This window comes from Canis lupus, chromosome 28 (genome assembly GCF_011100685.1).
Source record: "Canis lupus familiaris isolate Mischka breed German Shepherd chromosome 28, alternate assembly UU_Cfam_GSD_1.0, whole genome shotgun sequence".
Lineage (NCBI taxonomy): Eukaryota > Metazoa > Chordata > Mammalia > Carnivora > Canidae > Canis > Canis lupus.
In genome coordinates this window covers 12,717,661-12,743,729 of record NC_049249.1, presented here as the reverse complement: position 1 = coordinate 12,743,729, position 26,069 = coordinate 12,717,661, and the positions used below count along the sequence as shown (strand labels likewise).

The 26,069-nt window shown below is 43.1% G+C and overlaps 1 protein-coding gene and 1 long non-coding RNA gene across 7 annotated transcripts; one reads left to right on the top strand and one right to left on the bottom strand.

The window, feature by feature from the left end:
• Positions 1-1,623: 1,623 nt before the first annotated feature.
• LOC111092961 lies at positions 1,624-10,557 on the bottom strand. 3 transcript variants are annotated; one of them, XR_005380494.1, is made up of 4 exons: positions 7,692-10,557; positions 5,518-5,603; positions 2,384-2,570; positions 1,624-2,165 (listed from the first exon to the last, which is right to left on the bottom strand). It is a non-coding gene; the product is annotated as an uncharacterized LOC111092961 (long non-coding RNA). The 3 variants fall into 3 exon arrangements; XR_005380492.1 differs by having other exon boundaries at positions 1,624-1,846; XR_005380493.1 differs by having other exon boundaries at positions 1,624-1,846; positions 5,518-5,571.
• A 2,321-nt stretch (positions 10,558-12,878) lies between these two features.
• Positions 12,879-23,161, top strand: SLC25A28 (solute carrier family 25 member 28). 4 transcript variants are annotated; one of them, XM_038578497.1, is made up of 4 exons: positions 12,879-13,074; positions 19,546-19,774; positions 20,889-20,945; positions 22,311-23,161. In XM_038578497.1, the coding sequence occupies exons 2-4, from the start codon at positions 19,552-19,554 to the stop codon at positions 22,826-22,828; spliced, it is 798 nt and encodes a 265-aa protein (XP_038434425.1). In that variant the 5' UTR covers positions 12,879-13,074; positions 19,546-19,551; the 3' UTR covers positions 22,829-23,161. The 4 variants fall into 4 exon arrangements, with proteins under 4 accessions (XP_038434425.1, XP_038434422.1, XP_038434423.1 ...); XM_038578494.1 differs by lacking the exon at positions 12,879-13,074 and adding an exon at positions 13,511-13,801; XM_038578495.1 differs by lacking the exon at positions 12,879-13,074 and adding an exon at positions 13,846-14,110.
• Positions 23,162-26,069: the final 2,908 nt, after the last annotated feature.

Sequence of the window (26,069 nt, the reverse complement as noted above, 5' to 3'; positions counted from 1 at the left end):
CATTTGATCAGATGACCACTGAGGACCTGAACGAAGTCTTCCCAGAAACCAAATTAGGTAAGAAGAAGTATCCCTATTGGCCTCACTACCCAATCAAAAATTTATAAACTTGAGATGGGGAGAAAGCTTTGGCCCTCATATTATAAATTCTGGACATTAAAAATAATTACATGGTAAAAAAAAAACAACCCAGTTATAAATGGAAGATTTAGACACTTAACCAAAAAGAGATATACAGATGGCAAATAAGCACACATGAGATGTTCAACATCATTAGTCATGAGGCACATGCAGATTATAATTACAAGGAGATGCTACTACATGACTATAGTTAAAAAGACAGTAATTTGCCAAGAATGTGGTACCGTGTGCTACAATGACATGAGGACCCTTATCAGCTCTCCAGAGAGGCCTACCAGGAGTGGAATTGAGGCCTCCTGCCAACAGGCAATATCAACTTGACAGTTGTGTGAGTGAGTCATTGTGGAAGTGGATTCTCCAGCCACAGTCAAGCCTTCATGTAACTGCAGCCCCTGCTGACATCTTGACTGCCACTTCATGAGACATACCAAGCCCTAACTACTCATCTAAACCACTCTCAAATTCCTCATCTGCAGAAAGTGATAATAAATGTTTATTGCTGTTTTAAGCCGCTATGTTTTATAGTAATTTGTCACAGAGCAGTAGAGAACTAATATACAACCACATGGGATTAAAGAAATAATATATACATTGGCTGGCACATAGCAAGCCCTTCATAAAAGTTGGCTATTATCGTTGTTGTGTAATGTATACAATGTATACATTTTTTTTCCCACTAGCAATCGCAAATTTCTTGCAAAGGAGGACTTTGTTTATTCCTTTTTTTTTCTTTCTGCACTCTCTGCCTCTCCTCCCTCATCCGTCTTAGCCCCTCAGCACTCCCTCATCCTTCTTAGCGCCTCAGCACATACAGCAGAAGGCCAGTAAATGACGCAAAGGGAGGGAATGAAATCCAAAAGTGAAACAGTTTTACCTTTATCACTATAAGGATCATTTTCCACTACCTAAAATATTTGATTATCTTTTTTGGTGCAGTTAATGTAAATGCATGGGCTTTTATATGTTAATTTGTAATGAGTAAGCTGTAAAAGCAAGGAAGACTAAGGGGTGAAGAAGAAAAATTTGGTTAATTAAAAGGAGACAATGAATAAACAAGCATCAGATAAGGCAGAAAACCAGGAAAGAGAGTCAGCACTGTGCCTGTAATAAAAGAGTAAAACATGGAATTGGATTCAGAGCACACCCAGGAAAATCACACTAATACATCAGGGCTTCAAGGTTCATGGGTTGGAGACCCACATCTGTTGCCATCATTTGTTGTTTGTTGGTCATGGTGTTGTTTTTATTGTTGATGATGTTTGTTGCCTCCATAATTTGGCTAGTTACTTTGAGAATATATGCCATATTTATAACAGATTCAGTACCACAGATCATTAAAAATACACTATATCTACTTAGATAACCCAAGCCTCATTCCCTGCTGATAGCTTATCTTCTTTCTATGTCATGGACAATAGACCATTACATTCTTTGATAATATTCGAGAGAAGTTTTGCAACTCTAGCCATTTTACATAAGGAATTAAAGATATTTAAATCTACTCTTTATGGTAAAAAGTTCATACAATAATTGAGGACGCACATGACATGCATCTGAAATAAGGGTAGTATTGTTAGGAGAAAAGCAGGCTTCTTTATGAGATAACCTACGTCTGGTGCTCTAGTCTAGCAAAGCACAACTAGTCATGGTCATCTTGGTTTCTTGGTTATAAGTTAGGAGACTTTGCCAGCAATTTCTGTGATGGCTGGAAGGACAAAAAGGAAAAAGAGGTAATAATAATAATTATAATGACAGTAATAATGATCAAACTTTGTCAAAATCTAACTATATGGCTGATACAAAAGTAACAACTTTATTCTTTTTCTTTTTCTTTTTTTTTTAAAGATTTATTTATCCATGATAGAGAGAGAGAGAGAGAGAGAGGCAGAGACACAGGCAGAGGGAGAAGCAGAGCCCAACGCAAGACTTGATCCGGGGTTCCCAGGATCAGGCCCCGGGCCAAAGGCAGGCGCCAAACCGCTGAGCCACCCAGGGATCCCCTTTATTCTCTTTCTGATGGAATCCTGAAACAATCCAATAAGGTACATATTATTACCACTTTACAGAGGAGGTAACTGAAGCTTAGATCAAGTCATGGAACTTCAGCTACCTTGTACCACCCTCCTCCTTCTCATTTTCTGACAGTTGTGACCAAGGTAAAGTCAAGATGAGTCAGAGATAAGGGTCTTGTTTCTAACTTTTTTTAAAAAATCATTTTAACTATATTTTGGTGGTTTATTACCTTGATCTAGAAAGGCAGCAGACGTGGATAAGTTTTCAGATCAGTGTTTGAAGCTTGATTTCATCACTTACTAATTATGTAGTCTTGAAGAAGTTACATTTAAGCTCATTTTCTTATCCATAAAATAAAAGTAATGATTTAAATTCCAAGGTTGTTGCCTTCAATCTTTCTTCACAGCCGAAGTGACCTTTTCAAAATGCAAAATTGACCGTGTTATCTTACTTCAACTTAAAATTCCACAATGGGATCCCATTCTTCTAAGATATAAGTTGATTCCCTTAATATGACTTCAGAGACTCTCATGATGTGGCCCCTACTTACTCCCAGGCTTATCTCAAAACTATGCTTCCCCTAGCCCTGAATCACTGGCGTGATCCTCTCATTACAGGACTTTTGCAATATGGTGTTCTTCTTGTCTAAAGGTTTTGCCTCCCTATGCCTTATACCACCCCCTTCTGACTTAGCTTAATTAACTATTCATATCTTTAAAATCTTACATCAAATGTGAGCTTTTAATAAACTCTTACAAAGTAGTGACACAGGCTTTTTCCATGAGGAAAAAGAGGGCCTGTCTCTTCCAAGAGTGCTTTCCAGAATAAATACCAAGATTGGGAAAGGGATGAGTTTTGCTAGCACCCTGTTGTGTGGTGTCCCTGGTTACAACTGCCAGGGTTAGGCCTTGCATTAAAGGGAGCCAGTGAAAGAACTGAAACTTACTGGATGAGTCATTGCCACCACACAAGGGGAGAGAGACATAGCGCTCAGGCCCAAGATCTATGAATGTCTCTTATTCAAATAAATGTTACCAAGTACTTACAGAGTTTGAAGTACAATGCTGTTTCAAAAATATAAAGGTGCGGGGGGGGGGGGGGGGGGGAAGGAAAATAAAAAGATGCTCCCTGCCCTGATGGGGTTTACCATCTACTGGTATAGACTGGTAATATGCAAAATTACAACTAAGCTGTACAAAGTACAGGACCTGAGGCATGTGATGGGGAACTGAACAGTCTGGGGCATCAGGGAAATAATGATCGAATTGGAATATGAAAACAATATAAGATTCTGATGAATAATTACCTACATAAAAAGTAAGGGGTGCCTGGGCAGCTCAGTCAGTTAAGCATCTAACTCCATCTGAACTCAGTCTTGATCTTGGGGTCATGAGTTTGGGCCCCAAGTTGGGCTCCTTGCTGGGTGTGGAGTCTACTTTTAAAAAAATAAAAATAAAAAAAGTAAAATTTGGGCAGCCCAGGTAGCTCAGAGGTTTAGCACCACCTTCAGCCCAGGAGATCCTAGAGACCCGGGATTGAGTCCCACATCAGGCTCCCTGCATGGAGCCTGCTTCTCCCTCTGCCTGTGTCTCTGCCTCTCTCTCTCTCTGTCTCTCATGAATAAATAAATAAGATCTTTAAAAAAAAAAAAAAGGTAAAATATAAATAAAAATAAAATTTTACTGGACTGTACCTCTTAATAGATGGATGGGGCTATTAGAACATTTTAGATTACGTCATGGATCATTAGATGACTGTTATCTTTTGGTAGAGTGAGATGGAGTCCATTGCCAATTCTTGTCCTATTTTTTGTTATTATAGGTAGGTAGCAAAAAACTTTTTACAGAAATAAGTGAATGCAAAACAAAATAAAAACAAATTAGTGGAGTTTTGCCAAATCTTTGTCACAATTTTTCCATCTCCTTAAGTTTTGGTAAAGGATTAGAAACCATCTAATTTGCAAAAGGATGTATTGCTCATTTGAGTAAACACTTTTTCAGTCTCTGGCAGTGACATCAAAGTTGAGTGACTATTAATTGTTCTTGTTTCTCTCTCACTTAAAGCCAAAACCCCATAAAATTGGTTGTGTTTCATAATTTTTCTTGTTGATTGTGAATAAAGAACTATTTTAATTATTTAGGTCACGTTAATGTGCCTTAAGGAGACATTACAGATGGGTAGAAATTGATGTAGTAAAAATATTACATACAAGTTTGTAATTTCAAGATTTAAACAGTAAGTTTAAAATTATATATTTGACAGAATTAAAAGAACATGTCACCATCTAAGAAGGAGATATTCTAATTAAAATAAATGGTTTCCTATAGTTCAGGGCATTATATCTTAAATTATTTTTAGGGTACATTTTGTCTTACGAGGTACATAAAGAGAAGCTTTTCAGGGTCAGTTTTAGGGGTGCCTGGGCAGCTCATTCAGTTAAGCATCTGATTCTTGATTTCAGCTTGGGTCATGATCTCAGGGTTATGATTTCAGGGTCGTGAAATCAAGCCCGTCATCTGCCTGAGATCCTCTGTCTCTCTCTCTCTCTCTGCTCCTCCCCCCACTTGTGCTATCTCTCTCTCCCTCAAATAAATAAAATCTTTTTTAAAAATGCAGTTTTATCTACTTTGTGGAAATAAACAGCAAAAAGAGGAGGAGGTATTATATGACTGATAGGTACAGAGCTTATAAGGTGGTGTAAAAATAATTGTTGGGGGCATTATTTCCAGAACTTACATGTTCCTGTCAAAATAATGATAGATAGAAATGTGTAAATGAGGAGGAAAATGAGTGGCAGGAAGGAGATTGGTGCTCAGATAAGAGTGAATATGGATTTACCAAATCAAACCATATTTTTTTCCTGTGTCTGTTTCAACTCAATTTGAGTATGAATTGAACCAAAACTTCCTACTAGACAAAAACCAGTGAAGCAAAGTAATTTTTCTGGATTTTTGCCTGTGAGCCAGAGATGAGATTATATTTGTTTCTTAGATCATAGTTAGTAATTTACCTTGTTTTGGCTTTTTGTCTTTCACAAACAAGATCCTTTAGGAGAAACTTAAAGAGACAAGAATGGTGTGATTGCAGTAACTACCCCCAAAAATAGATGTGCAAAGACTTAACAGTTTATTGCTAAACGGATTTTGAAACTGGAGTTCCAGAAGAAGATACTCTTCAACGTATCTCTATTAGACCCTCTAGTGTAAGAACAGCTTTATTGGTATGTAATTTATATACAATAAAATTCACCCTGAAATTCAATGGGTTTTAGTCTATTCACAGGGTTGTGCAACCATCACAGTATAAATTGAAAACATTTTCATCAACCAAAAAGAAATTTTGTATCCATTAACAATCACTTACCAGATCCTTCACTTTTGTCCAAGGTAGATTTTCTTCATGTTGATGTGAGGCAACCTAGGAATTGTGTAATGACTGGTGTAGAGCTGCTGTTTGGAGTTACAGAGGCACAAATATTTGAGAGGATAATAAGGTCCTAGTTTATTCAGCTAATCTGTGAGGAGCTAGCCAATCTTGCCTTTTTTTTTTAATTGAGGTGAAAGTCATGTAACATAAAATTAACCATCTTAAAGTGAACAATCCAGTGACATTTAGTGTATTCACAATGTTGTGCAACCAACCCCTTTCCCTTGTTCCAAACCATTTCATCCCCCCAAAAGGTGATATACCCTGTACCATTAAGCACCTTCTCCTATCTCATCACTGCCCCTCCTCCACTACCACTGGCCCTGCACCACCAATCTGTGTTCTGTCTCTGTAGAGCGACCTATTCTGGATATTTCATATAAGTGGCTTTTTTCACTTAACATATTTTTGAGGTTCATTCACATTATAGTATATATCACTACTTTAATCCTTTTTTTTAAAGATTTTTAAAATTTATTTATTCATAGAGACACACACACACACACACACACACACACACAGAGAAAGAGAGAGAGAGAGAGAGAGAGAGGCAGAGACACAGGCAGAGGGAGAAGCGGGCTCCATGCAGGGAGCCCGACGTGAGACTCGATCCTGGGTCTCCAGGACCAGGCCCTGGGCCGAAGGCTGTGCTAAACTGCTGAGCCACCCGGGCTGCCCTACTTCAATCCTTTTTATAGCCGAATTATATTCATTTTGTGTATGTACACAATTTGTTCATCCATGCTTCTGTTGATGGACACCTAGAGTGTTTCCACCTTTTGCATTTGTGAAAAGTGCTGCTATAAACAAGCATATGCATGTACTTGTTGAAGTACTTCTTTTCAATATACCTAGGAGTGGAATTGTTGGGTCATATGGTAACTCTATGTCTAACTTTTTGAGGAACTGATAAACTATTTTCCACAGTGCCTGAAACATTTTACAGTTCCAGCAGCAATGTGTGAGGATTCCAATTTCTCCACATCTTTGTCAACACATATTTTCTGTGTTTTTGATTCTAGCCATCCCAGGGGGGTGGAAATGGTATAGATATAGCCAGTAATCTGTTGACAAAAGAAAATGAATGTTTTTAGTACAAGCCTGAATAAATATTTAAGAAAAAAACAAAGTGTGAATGTACTTTTGACATATTTCCTTTTACTTGAAGATTTGATGTTGATCTGTGAAAATTAAACAGTACTTTCCCTCCACTTCTACAGATTATGCAAAATATGAAATTGAGACCAAAATTGAGGCATGAGTAAATGAAGAGCATCAGTCTGCTTTCTTGTTTCTGACCAGGGAGGGAGCATTGCACTTTGAAGCACATTACTTCCCAGCATACATGTTTATAAATCTTGAATATCCTTGTCCTAAGATAAATAGATAGGACACAGACCTTGCCATGAATGTGTCAGCTGAATGCAATAAGGCACTACTATCTTTAACATTTAATTATGCTCTTTTTGTTTTATTCTAAAGGCACTCTCCCTCAGAAACAATGTATTCTTTGATAATAGAAGTTGGAATAGGTGATATGGTTAAATTAAAACCCATTACTCCACTGCACAATATATATGTACGCCAAATATCCCACAAGGACTGAAATACCCATTTCTAAAGTCATGTTTTGCCCTAATCGAAATACATGTAAGTCAGAGAGACATGAGCTTTACAGTTGTGCCTTGATGGAAGGGGGCCTTGCCAGCACCAGGACCGTTCGGCTACTTGGTGGTTTGTATGTGCCAGGGCAACAAGCTGTAACAAGGTTAAGAATAGGGGACACCTGGGTGGCTCAGCAGCTGAGCATCTGCTTTGGCTCCAGGGTGTAATCCTGCAGTCCTAGGATTGAGTCCCACATTGGGCTCCTGCATAGAGGCTGCTTCTCCCTCTGCCTACGTCTCTGTGTCTCTCATGAATAAATAAATAAAATCTTAAAAGAAAAAAAAAAGATGGATACATGAGGTTACCCTTCTTTCCTCAGGTGGGAGGACAGAGAAACAGGAGGAAATAAAGGAGAGATGCCTCCATTACTTTCTCAGATGAATTTTAGCAAACATGCAGATGACAAGGAGTAACAAATTGATCCCCTTGGAACTGTTCCCACGCACCTGTTGGAACATCTTCCCATATATGTGCTCCAGTTTATTCTGCTCAAACACATGATGCCTTCTCATCCGTTCTGTCCTTACTGTCCTCACCCCATCTGACTTTCCACAGCTCTGAGTCTATTCTTCATAATTTAGGAACCCATTTCTTTTTAAGTGACTGTAAAGAAAGTCTTATTTTCACATGTGGCTGCTGGAATCAACCTCATTCTGTATAACACTCATTCCTCATATGGTCACATGGGATAGGGGTTTAGGGAAAGGCGGTAATGGTAATGTAAGCTGGAAGGAACAGTGGGACTTGTTTTGGACCTTCAAGAATGAGAATTTTGATAAGAACAAAGGGTGAAATGCATTCTAGGGTTCTAGGATGTTCTCACATCCTGAACATGATGCTGTAACAAAGATTCAGGCTAACAGCAACTACTTAAACAGGTTCTCTCATGTACAAAAACAGTAGTCCAAAGGTACTACTAAGAAACCTAACGCAGCAGGTTTCTTCTACCCTTTGTTCTGCTACCTCAGATATGGGCCTTGTCTCATGGCCAAAAATTACTGATGTCTTCTGGGTCTGTATTCTAAATGATAAGAAGGGAGAACATGGGAAAAAATACTCAGAGAACATAATCTTTCCTTTTATTTATTTTTATTAAAGATTTTATTTGAGAGAGAAGAGAGAGAGAATACAAGCTGGAAGGAGGGGCAGAGGGACAAGCAGACTCCTCACTCAGTGTGAAGCCTGACTGCGGGCTTGATCCCAGGACCCTGAGATCATGACCTGAGCTAAAGTCAGATGGTTAACCAACTGAGCCACCCAGGTGCCCCCATAATCTTTTCTTTTTAAAGACAGAATCCAGATGTTTCACACACCACTTACACTCACGTCCCATTAGCTACAACTTAGTCACATAGCTAATACTAGCTGTGGGGGGAGCTGGAGGAAATATGGACTTCAGCTGGGCTTTTAGTTCCAGGCTAAAACCCAGAGTTTCTATTACTAAAGAAAATGAGACTCAATAGTGAGACAATGAGTAGTCTCATAGGTAGAGGTAGAAAAGAAAAAGACAGATAGAATATGGAAAATGATTGTCCTAGGAATAGAATAAAATTCTGCAATGCCTGACTGAGGAGCTGCAGGTATGGGAGATACTGAGAGTTTATAAAGCATGTATCTCCGAGAAACTTGTTTCTTTGTTTGCTAATTTGTTTTTTAGGGAAGTTTAAGTGCAGGTGAGATTGTAGTGTAGCATAGATGTGTTGAGTGGTATATTATATAATCAGGGCGGGTTTATGTGAAGTGTTATGCTGAAGTGTGATCTAGGGCCTAACAGCATCAGCATCACCTGGGGATTTGTAAGAAATACAGAATCTCAGGCCCCACCACAGAATTATAATCTGCATTTTAAAAAATTCCTCAGGTGACTAATATCACATTTAAGTCTGAGCAGCACTAGGCGAGATTTTGCTATGGAATAATCCTAAACTCTGCTTTAAAAACAAAGATTAGGGATCCCTGGGTGGCGCAGCGGTTTGGCGCCTGCCTTTGGCCCAGGGCGCGATCCTGGAGACCCGGGATCGAGTCCCACATCGGGCTCCCGGTGCATGGAGCCTGCTTCTCCCTCTGCCTGTGTCTCTGCCTCTCTCTCTCTCTGTATGACTATCATAAATAAATAAATAAAATATTTAAAAAAAAAAAAAAAACAGATTATTTCTTACTCATGCTGAAAGTCCATCTGGGAAGAAGGAGGTGGCAAGAAGGCGACTTTGCTTCATTATTCTCACCAGGGCCCCAGGCTGATGGGGCCTTTTAAACATCACCAGTCACAGGGCAGGAAAAGTTAAGTGTGTGGCCCTCATGCTTCTCACACATTTCATCAGTCAAAGCAAGTCCATGGCCACGCCTACTTTTAAGGAGATGGGAAGAACAATCCTACCATGTACCTGGAAGGATGAGAATGAAAATACTGATAAAGCCAGAGGTGGTGAGGACATTCAAAGGTTATTACAATATAGATGTGAAGGAATCAGATATTGGGAATGTATATCAATAGGAAAGAAAAGGACAGCACAAACAAAAGAGACATTTCAGATTTCTGAAGGGTAGCTACAGAAGACTCCTAGGTTTAGAGTCTAATTGGGTAGAAAAGAAAAATTTTGGAGGAACTGGTTGGGGTGGGAAGTGGAAAGGCTAAGTTTGGAATGAACATGCCAAGTCAGAAATTAAAGTGGATGTTCACCCTCTATCTTTCCAATCTTGTCCTTTGTCACTTCCCCTTTCTCTCACCATGCTCCAGCCACACTGACTTTCTGTTCCTTCATTCACCAACCTTATTCTCACCTTAGGGTTGTTGTACCTACTGTATCTTCTGGAATGCATAAGTTCATTTAACTTTGAGTTAAAGGAGTTCTTTGAGTTCATCATAATCTCCTGCCTGTCACTTAATGTCATCTCAGAAAGGCTTTCCCTGGTCCAATAAATGTAGCCACCTAGTCACACTTTATCACACCTCCCTATTTTAGTTATCAGAATAGTACCTAGAGCTAATTGGTATTTTTGTCTATCCCCCTCCCCTCATTAAAAAGTAAGCTCTATGAGAACTCCACAGACTGTGTCCTGTGTCACCAGCCTCAAGTACAGTACAAGGCACAGAACTGGTACTCAATAAATATTTACTGAATGTTCACATGGAAAGTTCAGTTAAGTATGCAACTTGGTGCATACTTGGTCTTCCCAACACCAAGAAACCCAGTTAAGAAATGGGACGAAGACATGAATAGACACATTTCCAAAAAAGACATCCAAATGGTTAACAAAAGATGGTCAACGTCACTCATCATCAGGGAAATACAAATCAACACCATGATGAAATACCACCTTACACCTGCCAGGATGGCTAAAATTAACACAAGAAACAACAGGTGTTGGTGAGGATGCAGAGAAAGGGGAACCCTCTTGCACTCTTGGTGGGAATGCAAACTGGTGCAGCCACTCTGGAAAACACTATGTAAGTTCCTCAAAAAGTTAAAAATGGAACTACTAATTCAGCAATTGCACTACTAGGTATTTACCCAAAGGATAAAGAAACAGATTCTAAGGGACACATGCACCTTGATGTTTATAGCAGCATGATTAACAATAGCCAAACTATAAAGAGAGCTCAAATATTCATCAACTAATGAATGGTTAAAAAGGACATAGTTTGGGGCACCTGGGTGGCTCAGTGGTTGACATCTGCCTTTGGCCCAGGTTATGATCCTGGGGTCCTGGGATCGAGTCTCACATCAAGCTCCCTCTGCCTCTGTGTCTCTCTCATGAATAATTAAAATCTTAAAAAAAAAAAAAGACACTGTTTACATATACAATGGAATATTACTTGGTCATGAAAAAGAATGAAATCTTGCCATTTGCAATGACATAAGTGGAGCTAAAGTGTATTATGCTCAGTGAAATCAAGTCAGAGAAAGACAAATACCATATGATCTCACTCCTATGTGGAATTTAAGAAAATAGATGGACATATTGGAAGGGGAAAAAGAAAAATAGGAGAGGAAAGCAAGGCATAAGAGACCCAACAATAGAGAACAAACAGGATTGATGGAGGGAGGCGTGTGGGCTAGACAGGTGATAGGTATTTACAAGGACACTTGATGTGATAAGCACCATTGTAAGTGATGAATAACTGAATTCTACTCCAGAAACCAATATTGCACTGTACGTTTAAATTTAAGAAAACAAAAAGGTATTCGAGGAGGGAAATACAAGTCCAGTGGTGAAAACAGAGTTGGAATGGTAAGGTTCTTTAAGGTATTAAAGATGAACAAGAAGCATTAAACCTTTAGGAATGTTTTCCCTCAGCGGGTAGAGAAGGGCAGGAGACCGAGAAATCTAAAACGTAGAATACAGTGGTTCCTAGCGAGGAAAAAAAAAAAAAAATTCAGTGAGGGATGGGTCAGTGGGGGCAAGAAGAAATAAGAAAAAGACGATTGCATTCGGAAAGGTCATTTGTGACCACTGAATAAAGGGGTAAAAATGTAGGGGTTAAGGAGAAAAAGCTCATTACTGGAGTAGTTCGGCAGTAGAGGAAATGAGTGCCCTAGCAGGACCGAGTGGTTTTCTGTTGGGGAGACCTACTCAGGGATGCGAGCTACAGAAGAGGGAAGATGTAGGATTCTTAACCTGAAGAACGGACCCCTACATGCACGGGGAGTGGGAAGTGGACGGGAAAGGATTTGTAGTTTCGTTATTTCCCCAAAGGTTAATAAGTACTGGCGAGGAGGAAGCGAATAGGTGAGAAAATCAGTTAAAAACAAAAACCCTCGGAGGCCCAGAGAAAGGCTAAGGTTTCAAGAAGAAGAAGAAGAAGAAAAGTAAAGCCTCTTCCGTATTTAGAGCAAGGAAAGCTCTGTAAATGGAACAGACGTACACTTGTAAACGAGATGGGCAAGTTCACAGCTGCATCATCATCTGGGCGAGCCCCGTGATCGGGGAGCGCTGGGAACCCCGGGGAGGCTCGTGCCAGCGCTGCCGGGAAGGGAGGCGGAGGCAGGCGGACCGAGCCGGGCGCCCGCGTGCAGCTCCCCCGCCACGTGCCGGCGCGGGAGGCGGAGGCGGAGGCGGAGGCGGTGCTCGCGCCGGGCACCGCCGGCGTCGTGCCTTAACCGGCGAGTGCCCCTCTCAAACTCCGGCGAGCCGCCCGGGACGCGCCGCGGGCCTCTCGCAAGCGGCAGCCACCACGCGGCAGGGGTGACCGTCAGCGCGTCCGCAGGGGAAAGCCGGAGGGCCGAGCTTCTCCGCAGTCGCCACCCTCGCCGCGCTGCTGGGGCAGCTGCTTCCGGACCCGCCTCTCCGCCTGTCACCTCCGAATCCCGCCGCCCGGTTTCGACATCTCCGTCCGGCCTCCGGCTCTCGGCCTGGCGCGGGGCCGCCGCCAGCGGGCTTTCCTGGGCGACTTCGGGCGCGAGCCCGGGGCGGCGCGCGCGGGGCCCTCGGGAGGCGGCTCGCGCGCGGCCCGGGGGGAGGAGGGGACAGAACGCCGGATCCAGCCGCAGGCCACGGGCCTCCGCCCGCGTGTCGCAACAGCTTCCCGGACAGGCCCGCGGGCCGCGCCAGGGGATACCCGACCCAAGCGGGCTCCACCTCACGCCAGCCCGAGATCCCGCGGGAACAGAACTCGGGCCGGGGCCGGCGCCGGCGCTCGAACGCAGGTCCCAACGGCTGACTGCAGCGGTTTGACCTTGAGGGCCTGGCGCCGCCCCACCCCCTCCACGAGAGGAGCCGGCGTGCAGCACCCACAGGCTCCCCAGCAGCCAGTCTGGGCCCCAAATCCGGTCTCTCTCGCCCCTGGGCTCTCCGCTCTCTCCCCGTAGCCAATCGGATCCCGACGTGGTGAGGCCCAATGGTCGCGGTCAAAATATCAAGAGTGGTTGAGCCTATCAAAGTTCAGCCCTAAAGTTTCTCCCGCCCTCCAGAAAAGTCGGTGGGCGGGTCGTTCTTAGATGTTGGCCAATCAATGGCCAATAAACAAGAAGCTTCCAAGATCAAAGGGGAAGGGGTGGGACCTAAGCCGTAGCAACGCAGCAGGGCGGAGGAGTGACAGGCAACTTCTCCAATACCAAGGACCTATTTTTCCTTCGTAGGCAAGGGGGCGGGGCTAACTTGGCGGCTGCACCAATGGCTGGCTGAGGGGCGTGTCCGCGGGCCAAGCGGGAGCCGGAGGCCCCGGGCTCTCTGGGCCGCGCCTGAGGCGGACACCACGGGGCCGGGGGGCGGTGGCGGCAGCGGCAGCGGCGGCGAGGGTGGGCGCCGCAGCTGGCCCGGGTGGATGGAGTTGGAGGGGCGGGGTGCTGGCGGTGTGGCGGGGGGGCCGGCGGCTGGGCCGGGGCGGAGCCCCGGGGAGTCGGCGCTGCTGGACGGGTGGCTGCAGCGGGGCGTGGGCCGGGGGGCCGGCGGCGGGGAGGCCGGGGCCTGCAGGCCCCCAGTACGGCAGGATCCGGACTCCGGCCCGGACTACGAGGCGCTGCCGGCTGGAGCCACTGTCACCACGCACATGGTGGCGGGCGCCGTGGCAGGGATCCTGGAGCACTGCGTGATGTATCCCATCGACTGCGTCAAGGTGAGACCTGGACCGGCTCCGAATCCGACCTGGGGCTGACCCGACCCCTGGGTCCTGTCCGGAGCCAGGATCCCGGCCGGCAGCCGGAGCCGACATGGGTTTCTTCCTGGCTCCTGCCATCACCACACGAATCGACCGATACTTCATGCAAGCAAGGTCCCGGCTGGGAACTGAACCCAGCCAGGAACCAGGACCCATTTCTAACCGTCAGTGAGCTCTGAATCGGGACTGTGGAAAGAAAACCTGTCAGCCAAAGCCCTGGATCCTAGCTGGGACTAAACAGGAATAGGGTGGGATGGGATGGAACAGGTAAGTGCTACCAGTCTGATTAAGGTGAAGCCAACTGGAGTGAATCAGACCCTGCATAGGATCTTAACGGCTTGAGATGCTCTCTGGGCGAGTGCTTTTACCAGCTTCTTACTGTGTCTTCCCTTAAAAGTGATGGGGCAGGTACCGAAATCTGAAATCTCTCTCCTAACCTATGAGTGACTAGAAATCATTGTTCAGTCAGAATTCATAGTTCCAGGCTGGAAACAATTTGGGAAAGACCATGTTCAGGAAAAGGTTTCGGTTTCTCTGCAGCAAGCATGATACTCCACCTATTTCCTGAACATAAAAACTAAGCCGGGATTAGGATTTCGTAGGTGCAGGGAGCACACCAGCCCCCCAAACGAGAGACAGACCTGACAGTGTTATTTCTTTAGCCACCTAAAGTTGACAAAAAGAGGAAAGCTGCCTAGAAGGGAAGCATGATGATATTGAAGAGTAGATGTACGAGTGAAGAAAATGAAACAGGGTCAACATGAAGGTAGGATTCCTGTGAAAGTAAAAACTAATTGCAACCCCAACCAAGCAGACTGATTAGTGGGTAAAGAAGTCAGGTGCCTCTGAAGAAAGCTAGGTGAAGACGGAACGGATTGTTCTTTATAGTTCTCATTCTTGTGCTCTAGCAAAGGTTCCAACCCCTAAAAGCGAGGACTAGATTGAATGAAAAGTAAATTCAAGGGGACTGTTGAAATAAATGAATTGACAGAGACTGATGCTTCCTTTACATGTTAGGAGTAATAGTATCCTCACAGCTCCTTGACATGTGTTTTCTTCTCAAATTAGGAAAATGTTACAGGTTCAAAAGGAGAGAGTATTGAGTTGGGAAATACAACTCAATACTGCTTCTCCGTGGTTCTGGCACTCTCACACGTTTTCATTAGTGTGGAAAAGGAAACGAGGAAAGTGCTCATTAAGCTTTGTGAATGACATTGAGTTGATAGCTTTCTAGCACAGTGCAAAGCAACTCCTACCAACGGCCACACCTATTGAAACTGGTAAATGCACTTGGTTAAAATAGATGTTAGAATTTTACATACCCTTGTCAATTGAGAGAAATAGAAATAAACAGTAAAATCTATGTGAGAGAAGTAAGGCAATGGTTAATGCTCTAGCAGTATTAAAATGTAAAGTGGATAAGTACAAATAAAAAAGAAAGATTCAGACATTTATGTAATAAAGTCTAGGTTGAATGACTGTGAGTTGTTAATGGTATATATCCAAAAATGAAAATGACCTAACTGCAAAGTAAACTAACTTCACGATACTTAGACTATGAGTAGAGAGCAGAGTCTCGGGTGCTATGTTTAAATGAAAACTAGATCAAGGAAAGCAATGAAAATTATTTAATGACTTGCAAAATACAATGTAATAATGTGACCAGCTTAGAGATATTACTTACTGTAACTTATCAACTTAAGTGTTGTCCTATTACCTTGGGAGGCAGTCTCTTTATTCCATCTTTTTTTTTCCTTATTCCATATCTTTACATAATGTTATGCTGCTGCAAAATATTTTATAGATCTCTCTGTTAGAAATGGCTCTAGAATATTTTGGTGCATGTTCTTGTAGAGGGCAAATCTTTGCCCTGTGACAAAATAGTTTCTTTTCTTCTTTCTTTCTTTCTTTCTTTCTTTCTTTCTTTCTTTCTTTCTTTCTTTCTTTCTTTCTTTCTTTCTTTCTTTCTTTCTTTCTTTCTTTTTTGTAACAGACCATTCGGAATAAAAAAATGACAGATAAGGTAGAAGATCAAAATGGGTAATACTTATTGGAGTCCAAGAGAAGGTAGGACCAGAAAGCAGGGGGACTGACTTATTCTTGAGGCTGACAAACCCATTGAGGGAACACTTCTGAAAGAGGAGTTCCAGAAATATTTTGCATAATCACAGCATTGCTGGAATAAGTTACTTCTAGCCTGCCAAGGTAACTGTTTTCAAGAACAGTTCTTATTCATTTACATAAACTTTGAAATGTTTGTTTTAAAAAAATTAGTCATACAACATTACAGTCATGGCTCAAAGCCCTATATTAAATAATTATTTGATCTGGAGGGAAAAAATGCTCAAGAGTCTTCAAAGATACAGAAGCTCATTTTAGAAGAATCATTTTCATTTGCCATTAATGCTAGGATTTAAGTGACTAGAGGGAACAACTAGGTGAGACCAGTAGGATTTAGTGTCAGTAGCTTGTTAGACATTGTTATGCAGACAGGAAAAGTAAAATTCAAATTTCATCCTTCTGTAAGGACTTCCCAGTTCACTTGTCCCAGGGCTTCCTAGTTCCTCTTTTACCATAAATGATGGTGGAGAAGAAGAGCAGCCCAACGGTCCCTAAGACTAGAGGCAGGTATCTGTGTTGGAGCCTCAACAGTAACCACGGTGTTTGCAAATGAAAGTTGACATTGCCTCTTGGCATGCAAGCCTGTGCACCCCAGCCACTTATCAGGGTCAAGTTGATTTAAAATATCCTTGGGAGGAACCTAGCATAATCTCTCTAGGCCATAGTTACTCAGCCAACTATTTACATGGTCATAATAGGGAGGTTTGGGAGCCCAAATATATTCCAGTTTTCCTTTTCTCATTCTCAGAGGCAAATACCAGACTTTATCTATGGGGGTAGGCTCGACAACCAAAGTAGTTAGAACTCTTCTCAAAATCATCTAAGTACCCACCTGTCACCAAGGTGCTACTTTTTGGCTCCATAATGGTGACATAAATAATCTACTTACATAATAAAGAAAGGGCAAAGGGAAATAAATCTTTTCCAAACTCCAGAGGTAAATGGTTATCTATACACATTCACCAATGAAAGGTTAGGAAATGGAAACATTGGCTTATTTTACTTTCTTGTATCTAATAATAATAATTATTATTCAATAAATGGTAATTGTTCTTACTGCCAAGCACTAACTGATGTGCCTTGACATATATTTATTCATTTAATCCTTGAGAAGCAATTTCATGAAGTATATACCATTTTCATTATTTTACAGATAAAGAAAAGGAAGCAAGTGGCACAGTCATTATTTGAACCCAGTCTGACTCTTAGCCTTCCATACAGCCTCCCAGAAATAGATTTCCAGAGACAAGCAAAGCACAGCGTTTTACGATAGTGCTCATTCCTAAACATGACCTTCAGATTAATAGCTGAACATAAAAATCATTATAGCCACAGAGAAACTATAAAGTAAAAACAAAAAATAAAAAATTAAACTTGATTTACTAGTGGCTAAGATCCAGTTAGTTGCCCATGCACATTTGTGAAATGATGTAAACAAGACACAATGCTGCCATGACCTATAAATTCTAAGATATAAACAAATATTTCCAAGACTCTTGTTTGAATACAATAAAAAGCCTTATATTTCTAGTGCTTCATAAATTACCAATGGCTTTTACATGCCCTCTTTGAATCCCTGCAACAGCCCCATGAGCCATTCTTAATCTCATGTTTTAGATGACAGCACTGAAATTCAGGTTAAGTGACATCCAAAACTACACATCTAGCAAAGCAGGGGCTCATACTCAGGCTTTCTGAGTCAAATATGGCTTGCCAGTTACAAAGCCACTTATCTCCCTATTAGTTCATTTGGCTTTTCTTCAAAGCCATATTCATTTTTATATTTGGCATAGCTTATGCCTGGGTCCTTTCCATAAGGGTAGAGGTAGAACTGTGAGTTAGATTTAGAGGTGTGTATAAAATGTTCAAAGTAACTTTCAGTCCAGGTTTCTCTTGGCAGTGAAAGGTTCCAGGTCTCTGAGGCCAGGCCTTTGAAGCCTGGTTGCCTAAATAATGCCACTGACTTCAGCAAAGCAATGCAACTTCTGAACATTCTCCTTATATGAGATTAGTTTCGAACAAACCTATGGAAACAAATCATTGTAAAGCTACCAGGCCCAGTTTATCTTTACCAGCAGCCATAGCCAGCAAAGACCTGTAGTGACTGAATAATGGATTCTATACTCCTGGGTGATATGAGAGATTCGTAAGCATATCCTTTATCAGAAATTTATGGGGTGTTTTTTTTTTTTTTTGAGAAGTAGAACGAATGTGTCAAACTGTAATAAGTGATACAGTATTTCTGACTGAACTTATAGTAATTAAGCTTTTAAGCTTCCAGTTCTTTGTTGGTAATGAACAGGAGAAAATAACTTTAGAGGAATGTGTATGGCTTGCAGCTAACTAGGACCTGTTAATCTGGTTAGTTTTTTTCCTCCTGTGCTCTTGAGAAGAGGCAATAGTCTTAGATTCCAGATGGCCAAAAGGAAAGTTTAAGCTTTTAAATTCAAACTGAATCAGTAATTGGAATGAAGTAGGAATTTAAACTATACTTGGGCATTAGTTGCCCCTACCGACTAATAGCCTACTTTTTACTTTGTGAACTGGTGCAGACAGCTAAGATTCATTTGTTCTTTAATTCATTCAACAAACAAATCTTAAGTGCTTACTCTATTCCAGCCACTAGACATTGATTTTATATCGTTAGTTTCCATACTACTTTAATCTTAAAATGGATCAAACAGACAGGATTTTCGTTAGGAGACCCACCCGTCTTCTGAGGGTCCATGATTTGGGGAATGTTTCGAAAAGATTAATTTTCCAAATTTCAACCCAACTTTGTCCAGGAACATCATACAAAGTGTCCACCATGTATTCTGTACCAGTCATTGAATTCTCTGGAAATTCCAAGGTTTATGTTTCATGAAGACTAATATTAGTGATGCCAATTTGGGGGTTCATTCAGTTTATATTAGAAATCTGAAAATTCCTTCAGTCTAGGTTGCTTTCCATCCTTCGTGGTTTCAAGGTAAATGCTCTTTCCCAGGAAATTAGAGCAGCATTGATTACAAATGCTATCTCTGCCAAGAGTTTAACCTACAGGCCCAGCTGCCAATGCCAAATAATCCGGGAAACTCAGATAATCATCAAGGATATAACAAAGGATGAGCTGTCATCTCATTAGTGTAGTGTGTGGTCAGGAAGCAGACCTAGGATCAATCTCCAGAAATAATGCATAAAGTATGTTGTAGACAGTAAATAGTTGACTGTAGAATCCATTTGCAAAGAACTCTTGGCCTGAGTTTATTACAGTACAAATGCAACTTCTGAAACACAGGCTTGATATTTGTTGCTGGGGCTATGAATCATTTCAGAGTTCAAGGATCCTTCCCAAGCAGTGATATTCTCAGAATATCCTATTCACAAGAACAGTGTTCCCCTGATAGATGACTAGCAAAAGAAAGGTCCAAGCTGTGGAAAGACTAGACACAGATTTGGAAGAAAGTAAAATTGGATACCAGGGAGCACTCCTGCACGTTGGCACGATTCCACATAGAAGTACCCACAGCCTTAGTGTTGAAGTTGGGAAGTTGAATGAGGAGTTGGCATTGCTGACGCTGCACTTCTTTCTGTAATTCCAGACCCGGATGCAAAGCCTACAGCCTGACCCAGCCGCCCGCTATCGAAATGTGTTGGAGGCACTCTGGAGGATTATACGAACGGAGGGCCTGTGGAGGCCTATGCGGGGGCTGAACGTCACAGCAACAGGCGCAGGGCCTGCCCATGCCCTCTATTTTGCCTGCTATGAAAAGTTAAAAAAGACATTGAGTGATGTAATCCATCCTGGGGGCAATAGCCATATTGCCAACGGTATTGAGCCTTCCTGTGCTGGTTCCCCCACTTTCTCAACTCTCTGGGCTTTGCTGCTGTCCATGCTTTCCAGTCTCAGCATGGTTTGGAGCTGAAGCTCTGGGCTGGGGTAGGCCAGATTATAGGGGAGGGACTTCCAAACCTGATGTTCTCAGACAACGGGCTACTTCAACCCACCCCTCTCTTTGGGGCACCTCAACAAAGTTACAGTATCTTTCCTTACCTACCAGCTCGACTCTTTTCATCTCCCTGCATCAACTACTAATGCCCTGGTAATGTGGAGACACACAAAACTACCCCCCCCCCCAGTTGTGTATTTCTTGATAGTTGGGTGGTGTCCTGTCCCTCAGGGCAGAATAAGAGGTGACCCAGCTGCCCAAGGAAGACATTAATGGAACCCCAGATCTTTGCCTCATTTTTCAGGATCCTAACTGACCAGAGGCAGTTTGTGTTGTTGAGGATATGACCAAGCCTCAATAAGTGAATTGCAGTGGGGGCCAAGGGACTTCCGTAGAGAAACCAGAGGGTTGCAGGTTATGTGGAAGTAAGGGAAGGGACAGCAGCCTGGTACTTGAGGATTGAAACCCAAATTGAGAGTGGAGAGGAATGGTGAGGGATATGGCCTTTCAGGACCTGAAGGAAAGGCCTAGATAAACAGATGTTAGAGTTTGGGGAAGGACTGTGCAGCATAGGTGCAGCAGGATGGAGGATGAGATGCTGTGATGCAAATCTGACTACATGCCCCTCATGTTCTCCCTCCACTGGAGGCAGCTGGTGCTGGCATCCCTTGGCCACAGTGGGTCTGCTTCCTGTCTAGGGTGTAAACTTCATTTATACTCAGAACTGTATAAAATCTGGCTGTATAAAACTTGGCTATTTCTGGCCTCCCTATTATACATAGAATGTAGACTGGTGATCTTACTAAGTTAGTGGGTACATATATCTTCATTTCTCAGAACGGGGTTATAGGAGCAGTAGGTTCCCATCTTTGGAACTGGCTCTTAGATTCCCTCTCCCTCCTGTGGCTTAGCCCTGCCCCGCTTCTCCCTGGGGCCTCAGTGAATGGCTTGACCTCTCCTGGCCTTACATGTGGCAGTTGTTTTCTCCTTTGCAGGTGCAGCCGGGTGTGTAGCAACATTACTGCATGATGCAGCCATGAATCCAGCAGAAGGTAATGATTCTGCAGCCTTCCCTTCTGTGGGCAGCTGCATCTGCATCTCTGGGCTTTTCCTTGATTTCTGGTTTGCTGAAGAAAGCCAGAGAGCACTAGGTTGGTTTTGGTGGGTACCGTGTCTTACCAGTAGAGTGCGCTCCCTCTATGTTGTCAGTACTGAGGAGGAGCCCCTTAGGAAGCAAATTCAGGGAGACTTAATATGTCTTTGGGGCTTCTCTGAAAAAAGATGTGGCTCTACCTCGCCTATTCCTGGGCCTTCTTGGAAGTCCTCTCTGTAGTAGATTTAATCTCATCTGAAAATTTAACAGATTATTTCACTTTTCTTCAAAGAAGTGAAGATGGATTTTAACATTTAAAAATCCTGCCTTTCTTGTTGGAATAAAGATGGTTGAAATAGGAATGAAAGGATAAATTGTAGAGCTCAGTTCCTGCATGGCTGCTTGGATCTTGGCTTTTCAGGTAGAAAATGAGGTACCCAAACAAATATGGAGGGAGAGCATGGTTGCCATGTTCTTCAAGTTGCAGTTCTTTACCTATCTAGGCAAGGCCATGATGTGGAAAGGGCCAGACCTAAGCTGAAGATCCAGGACTTGAATCACAGTATCTACTTGAGGAAGTAGATGTTTAGAAACTAAAGCCACAGTCTTCTTGGTTAAGAATTTTGTTTTCGTTGTGGTAGCTCTTCTCCTGTAGGAGGATTAAACATCTTCATGTTGTGAGCGTTTGGTGCTCTGTATACCCGAGGATTGAGATTATTAGGGCTCTCTGTTCATCATTATGTTCACTGCCCCTGAATCATTTCTTGTCTTGGGTTTTGTGAAAGGGTAAGATGATAATAAGAGGTAGGTACTTTTTTCAAGGAAACTCTCTGGAGTCTCTAAATCCTACATATATTCTGTGTGTTCATTGGTTGGTTTGTTTTTTTTAAAGCTTTTATTTGAGAGAAAGAGAGCAAGAGTGAGCACAAGCAGGGGGAGGGGCAAAGGGAAAGGGAGAAGCGGACTCCCCACCAAGCAGGGAGGCCTATGTGGGGCTCTGATCCCAGGACCCTGAGATCATAACCTGAGCCCAAGGCAGACACCCAGCCAACTGAGCCACCCAGGCATCCCTCACTGGTTGGTTTTAAAGAAATCCTACTAGAAGTGAGTCTATTATTTTTTGGCCCCTTATCAACCTTCTATCCCCTCTCAAAAAAGGGAAATGTTAACGTATTAGACTCATATAGTTCACTTGTATTTTTTTTTTTTTTCTCTCTCCATTCCAATGGCTGACTCGCTGACTTGGGACTCTGAATCTGGATAATCTTGCTCGCCGGTTGATTGCTGCCATCGTTTCTTTTCTTCTTGTTGATGGTACCACCAGTGGTCAAGCAGAGGATGCAGATGTACAACTCACCATATCACCGGGTGACAGACTGTGTACGGGCAGTGTGGCAAAATGAAGGGGCCGGCGCCTTTTATCGTAGTTACACCACGCAGCTAACCATGAATGTTCCCTTCCAAGCCATTCACTTCATGACCTATGAATTCCTGCAAGAGCACTTTAACCCCCAGAGACGGTACAACCCCAGCTCCCACGTTCTCTCTGGAGCCTGTGCAGGAGCTGTAGCTGCCGCTGCCACAACCCCACTGGACGTTTGCAAAACACTGCTCAACACCCAGGAATCCCTGGCTTTGAACTCAAACATCACAGGACATATCACAGGCATGGCTAGTGCCTTCAGGACGGTATATCAAGTAGGTGGGGTGACCGCCTACTTCCGAGGGGTACAGGCCAGAGTGATTTACCAGATCCCCTCCACGGCCATCGCATGGTCTGTGTATGAATTCTTCAAATACCTAATCACCAAACGACAAGAAGAGTGGAGAGCAGGCAAGTGAAGTGAAATAGCAGAGAATGCGGCCAGGGGCTCAACACTGCTGCGGCCTGCCTGCTCCAGCCACGTGCTCTGTCTCCTGGCATGCTCCAGCCTTGAGTGGAGTTGGAAGGAAGGTAGAGGGTTCTCCCCAGGCTGTTGGTGTCTTGGCTAACACCAGTTCCTGCCAACCTCTGTTGTCGCCATCTTTCCTTCAAGGCCCTAAGCAAGTGCAGCAAAGCACAGCACAGCACCTTTGATAACCTCTCCATCCTGGGCCTGATGACCTGCTCTAGACTGTTATAGAGGAATAAGCAGCTCATTCCTGTGGTTCCTAATAAAAAGCCTTTACATTAAATGGTTTCATTGGGTTTGTTTTGCCAAAGGGGAGATGGAATGCTGTCAACCATTCTTGACTTTAAGCTTAAATCGAGGGGCCCGAAGGGAAGGTTTATCAAGTGTGTCCATTGTTTGGGTTTTTGCTGATTTTCACAGTGACGTAAAACTTTGGAGCCCTATTCCCTTTATCTTAGTAATAGGCTCCAAGGAATCTCCCTGATGGCAGGAGCAATGACCTCTGACAGATCCTAGCTACGCAGGCACTCTTGATCCCCACTGTTGCCTTTTCCATGGGACCATGGAGTGGCACCGAAGAAGTAGATCTCTGCTCTCTCAGCTCTGCCTGCCAAAGGAAAACTTCCCACGTGGCACTTTGTTTCCTAATGTAGTTGCAGAACAAGAGTTATTCAGTGAAGCTGCAAGACCTAAAGGTTACGTGGTAAATAAAGATATCTTTCATTTGGCCATACGGCTTTTACAAAGTACTGTACCATACACAACTTCATTAGGTTCTCACAAAATCTGAAGTAGGCATCATCTCTGTTTTACAGGTAAAGAGAGCTCAGAGAGGGTGCCCCTTGCTTAAGTTCTCACAGCAAGTACAGAACTGAAACCCCCACCCAGATCTTTTGCTCCCAGAAGTGAATCTAATTGTGCCTTCCTGCAGATCAGAAATGAGCAGAGGGCACATACTCCAACCTGCCTCCTGAAGAAGTTCCCTCCTGACAATTACTTAGACTCTGTCGGGAGACTAGCAGGGATGGGGCTTTCACTATGCTTTGTGGGTTAGTCTGTTCCTTTGTTTAGATATCACCAGTTACTAACAAGTTCCTTAGTACACAGAGTAGAAATCTACCTCCAAGAACAACCATTATCATCCTTATTATGTCATCTGTCATTCATTCATTCACTCAGTAACTGCTGAGTGCCTCTGTGTCAGACACTGGTGTTGGGATTATGATGATAAACCATCCCAGTCCTCAAGGAGCTTATTGTCTGGAGAGGAAGGCCAGTGTAAACAGGCACCTACAAGATAAAATGACAAAAACATGCATAATTATACCCAGCCTGGCCTTGGGTGACTGGGGGTGGCTTCTGGAGGAAGTGACATCTGAAGTGACACCTGCAAGGCAAATTAGGTGAAGAGAGGAGGGGAAATGTTCTAGGCAAAGACCTAGAAGAGAGAGAGGTAAGAGAATAAGAAGTGTTCAGGGTTCGGTGTGCAAGGGACCTGGTAGGGCTCACAATCCGGGCAAGGCATACAGCAAAGCAGGGGCTGAGTCTTAAAAGCACTGCTAAGGAGTTTAGAGTTTATCCTGAAGGCAATACAGAGGCATTACAGGGTTGTTTTTTTTTTTTTTTTTTTTTTTTTTTTTTTTGCATTACAGGGTTTTAAGCAGAGGTGTGGTGTGATCAGATTTACAACTTAAACAGATCATTTAGGCTCTCTGAGAAAGGATTAAAGGAGCAAGACTCGACAGGCAGGCAGACCTGTTGAGAGGCTGTCCTGGTCATGCAGGCAAGGCTGCATGGTGGTCTGGACCAGGACTGTGGCAAGGGAGACAAAGTGCCAGACTGGCGCTGTTAGGGTTGTAGGAGCAATAGAAATCCGTTACAGAATACATCTCGTCCCTCTTCCACCTGACAGCCCTTCAAGTATCTGTGGAGAATCGGGTCTGAATACACTTGAAAAAAAACCATCAAGGAAACAGCAGGGTCTCTTGTCCTAAGCCTTATTTAAGTAAGCTATGCTGCCCCTCCGGTTTAGTGATGGAAAAGAGAGATGTTAATAGCTAAATGGTAGCCCCTGGAGTATGAATTGCCTAGGGAGTAGAAAGAGCATAATGAAATCATTGCAGAGGCCATTTCACAGGGTTTGCTGGTAAAAATGTAAGGGAGTCACTGCCTCCCAGCACAGACGAGGCGTGAGAACAAAGGGATGCCTCTCCAGACCTCCTCTCTGCAGTCTGCTGGACAAAGCCACTGTCTGGCATGGTATCCAGACCACAGTAGACACTGTGGCAATGGGCTATTTTTCAAGACTAGGATATGGGGTAACTTCTGAAAGAATGATAGTCACTAAAGATTCTCTCAGCTCTAACGTCGTTCGCAAACAATGAGAAAAGAATGCAAAAGTTACCTTCCAACCTCCAATTGTGCCCTAGCTGCTAGAGGACAGCTGATTTGAAATTCAGACAGGGCCTTAGGTTTCTGCAGGTCTCTTTGTCCAATCACTAGAGCAGATAGAGACAGAGTAGTGGGATAGGGTTGAACAATCTTGGTTCCTGAATACCTGGGCCGGGAACCAAGCTTCACTTCCATCCCCAGGAGAACTGTGGGCGTTTGGGAGCATTCCCAGGTCCAGGGCCTCTCTGGGAAGCCCTTGAGAGGGCTTGAGGATCCAGCCCTTGAGGAGGCACCATGAGGATCCAGGACCAAGCCACTACCAAGTGGTCAATTCCAGAATAGTGCTAAGCCTTGCAAGAAATCATGCCAAAGCATGTCTCCATGCCAAAGCAAGAAAAGTCACAGTTTAGCCAGAGAAAACTTTTCTTAATGGTAGACAAGACTAACATGAATAGAACAATCTTGTAATAACACTAAGAAAGAATACAGCCATGTAGTGAGTTGTACAGCACCGACAAGAAGATTTAGAGACAGGAAAGATAAGTGTAGGTCAGAGTTTTTTTTTTTTTTTTTTTTTTTTAGGTCAGAGTTAATGGGAAAGAGGTTACTTTGTTTTTTTTTTTTTTTTTTTTGAAAGAGGTTACTTTGATGAAGAGAGTTTTTAAAAATTTTTTGTAAAAGCCAATAAAAGTCAGAACATGCTGATTTTACAAAATTTATAAAAATAGATAAAAAGAGAATACCTCCAATCCCATTACCCAGAGAATATGACATTTTGATGTACACATCATCCAGTCATT

What these genes read in the sequence shown, in the direction of transcription:
- SLC25A28 (XM_038578494.1), top strand. Translation starts at nt 13,511, where the DNA reads ATGGAGTTGGAGGGGCGGGGTGCTGGCGGTGTGGCGGGGGGGCCGGCG. An exon ending in CAATAGCCATATTGCCAACG is followed by an intron (nt 19,775 to 20,888) that starts GTATTGAGCCTT and finishes TCTCCTTTGCAG; the next exon opens with GTGCAGCCGGGTGTGTAGCA. An exon ending in AGCCATGAATCCAGCAGAAG is followed by an intron (nt 20,946 to 22,310) that starts GTAATGATTCTG and finishes TGGTACCACCAG; the next exon opens with TGGTCAAGCAGAGGATGCAG.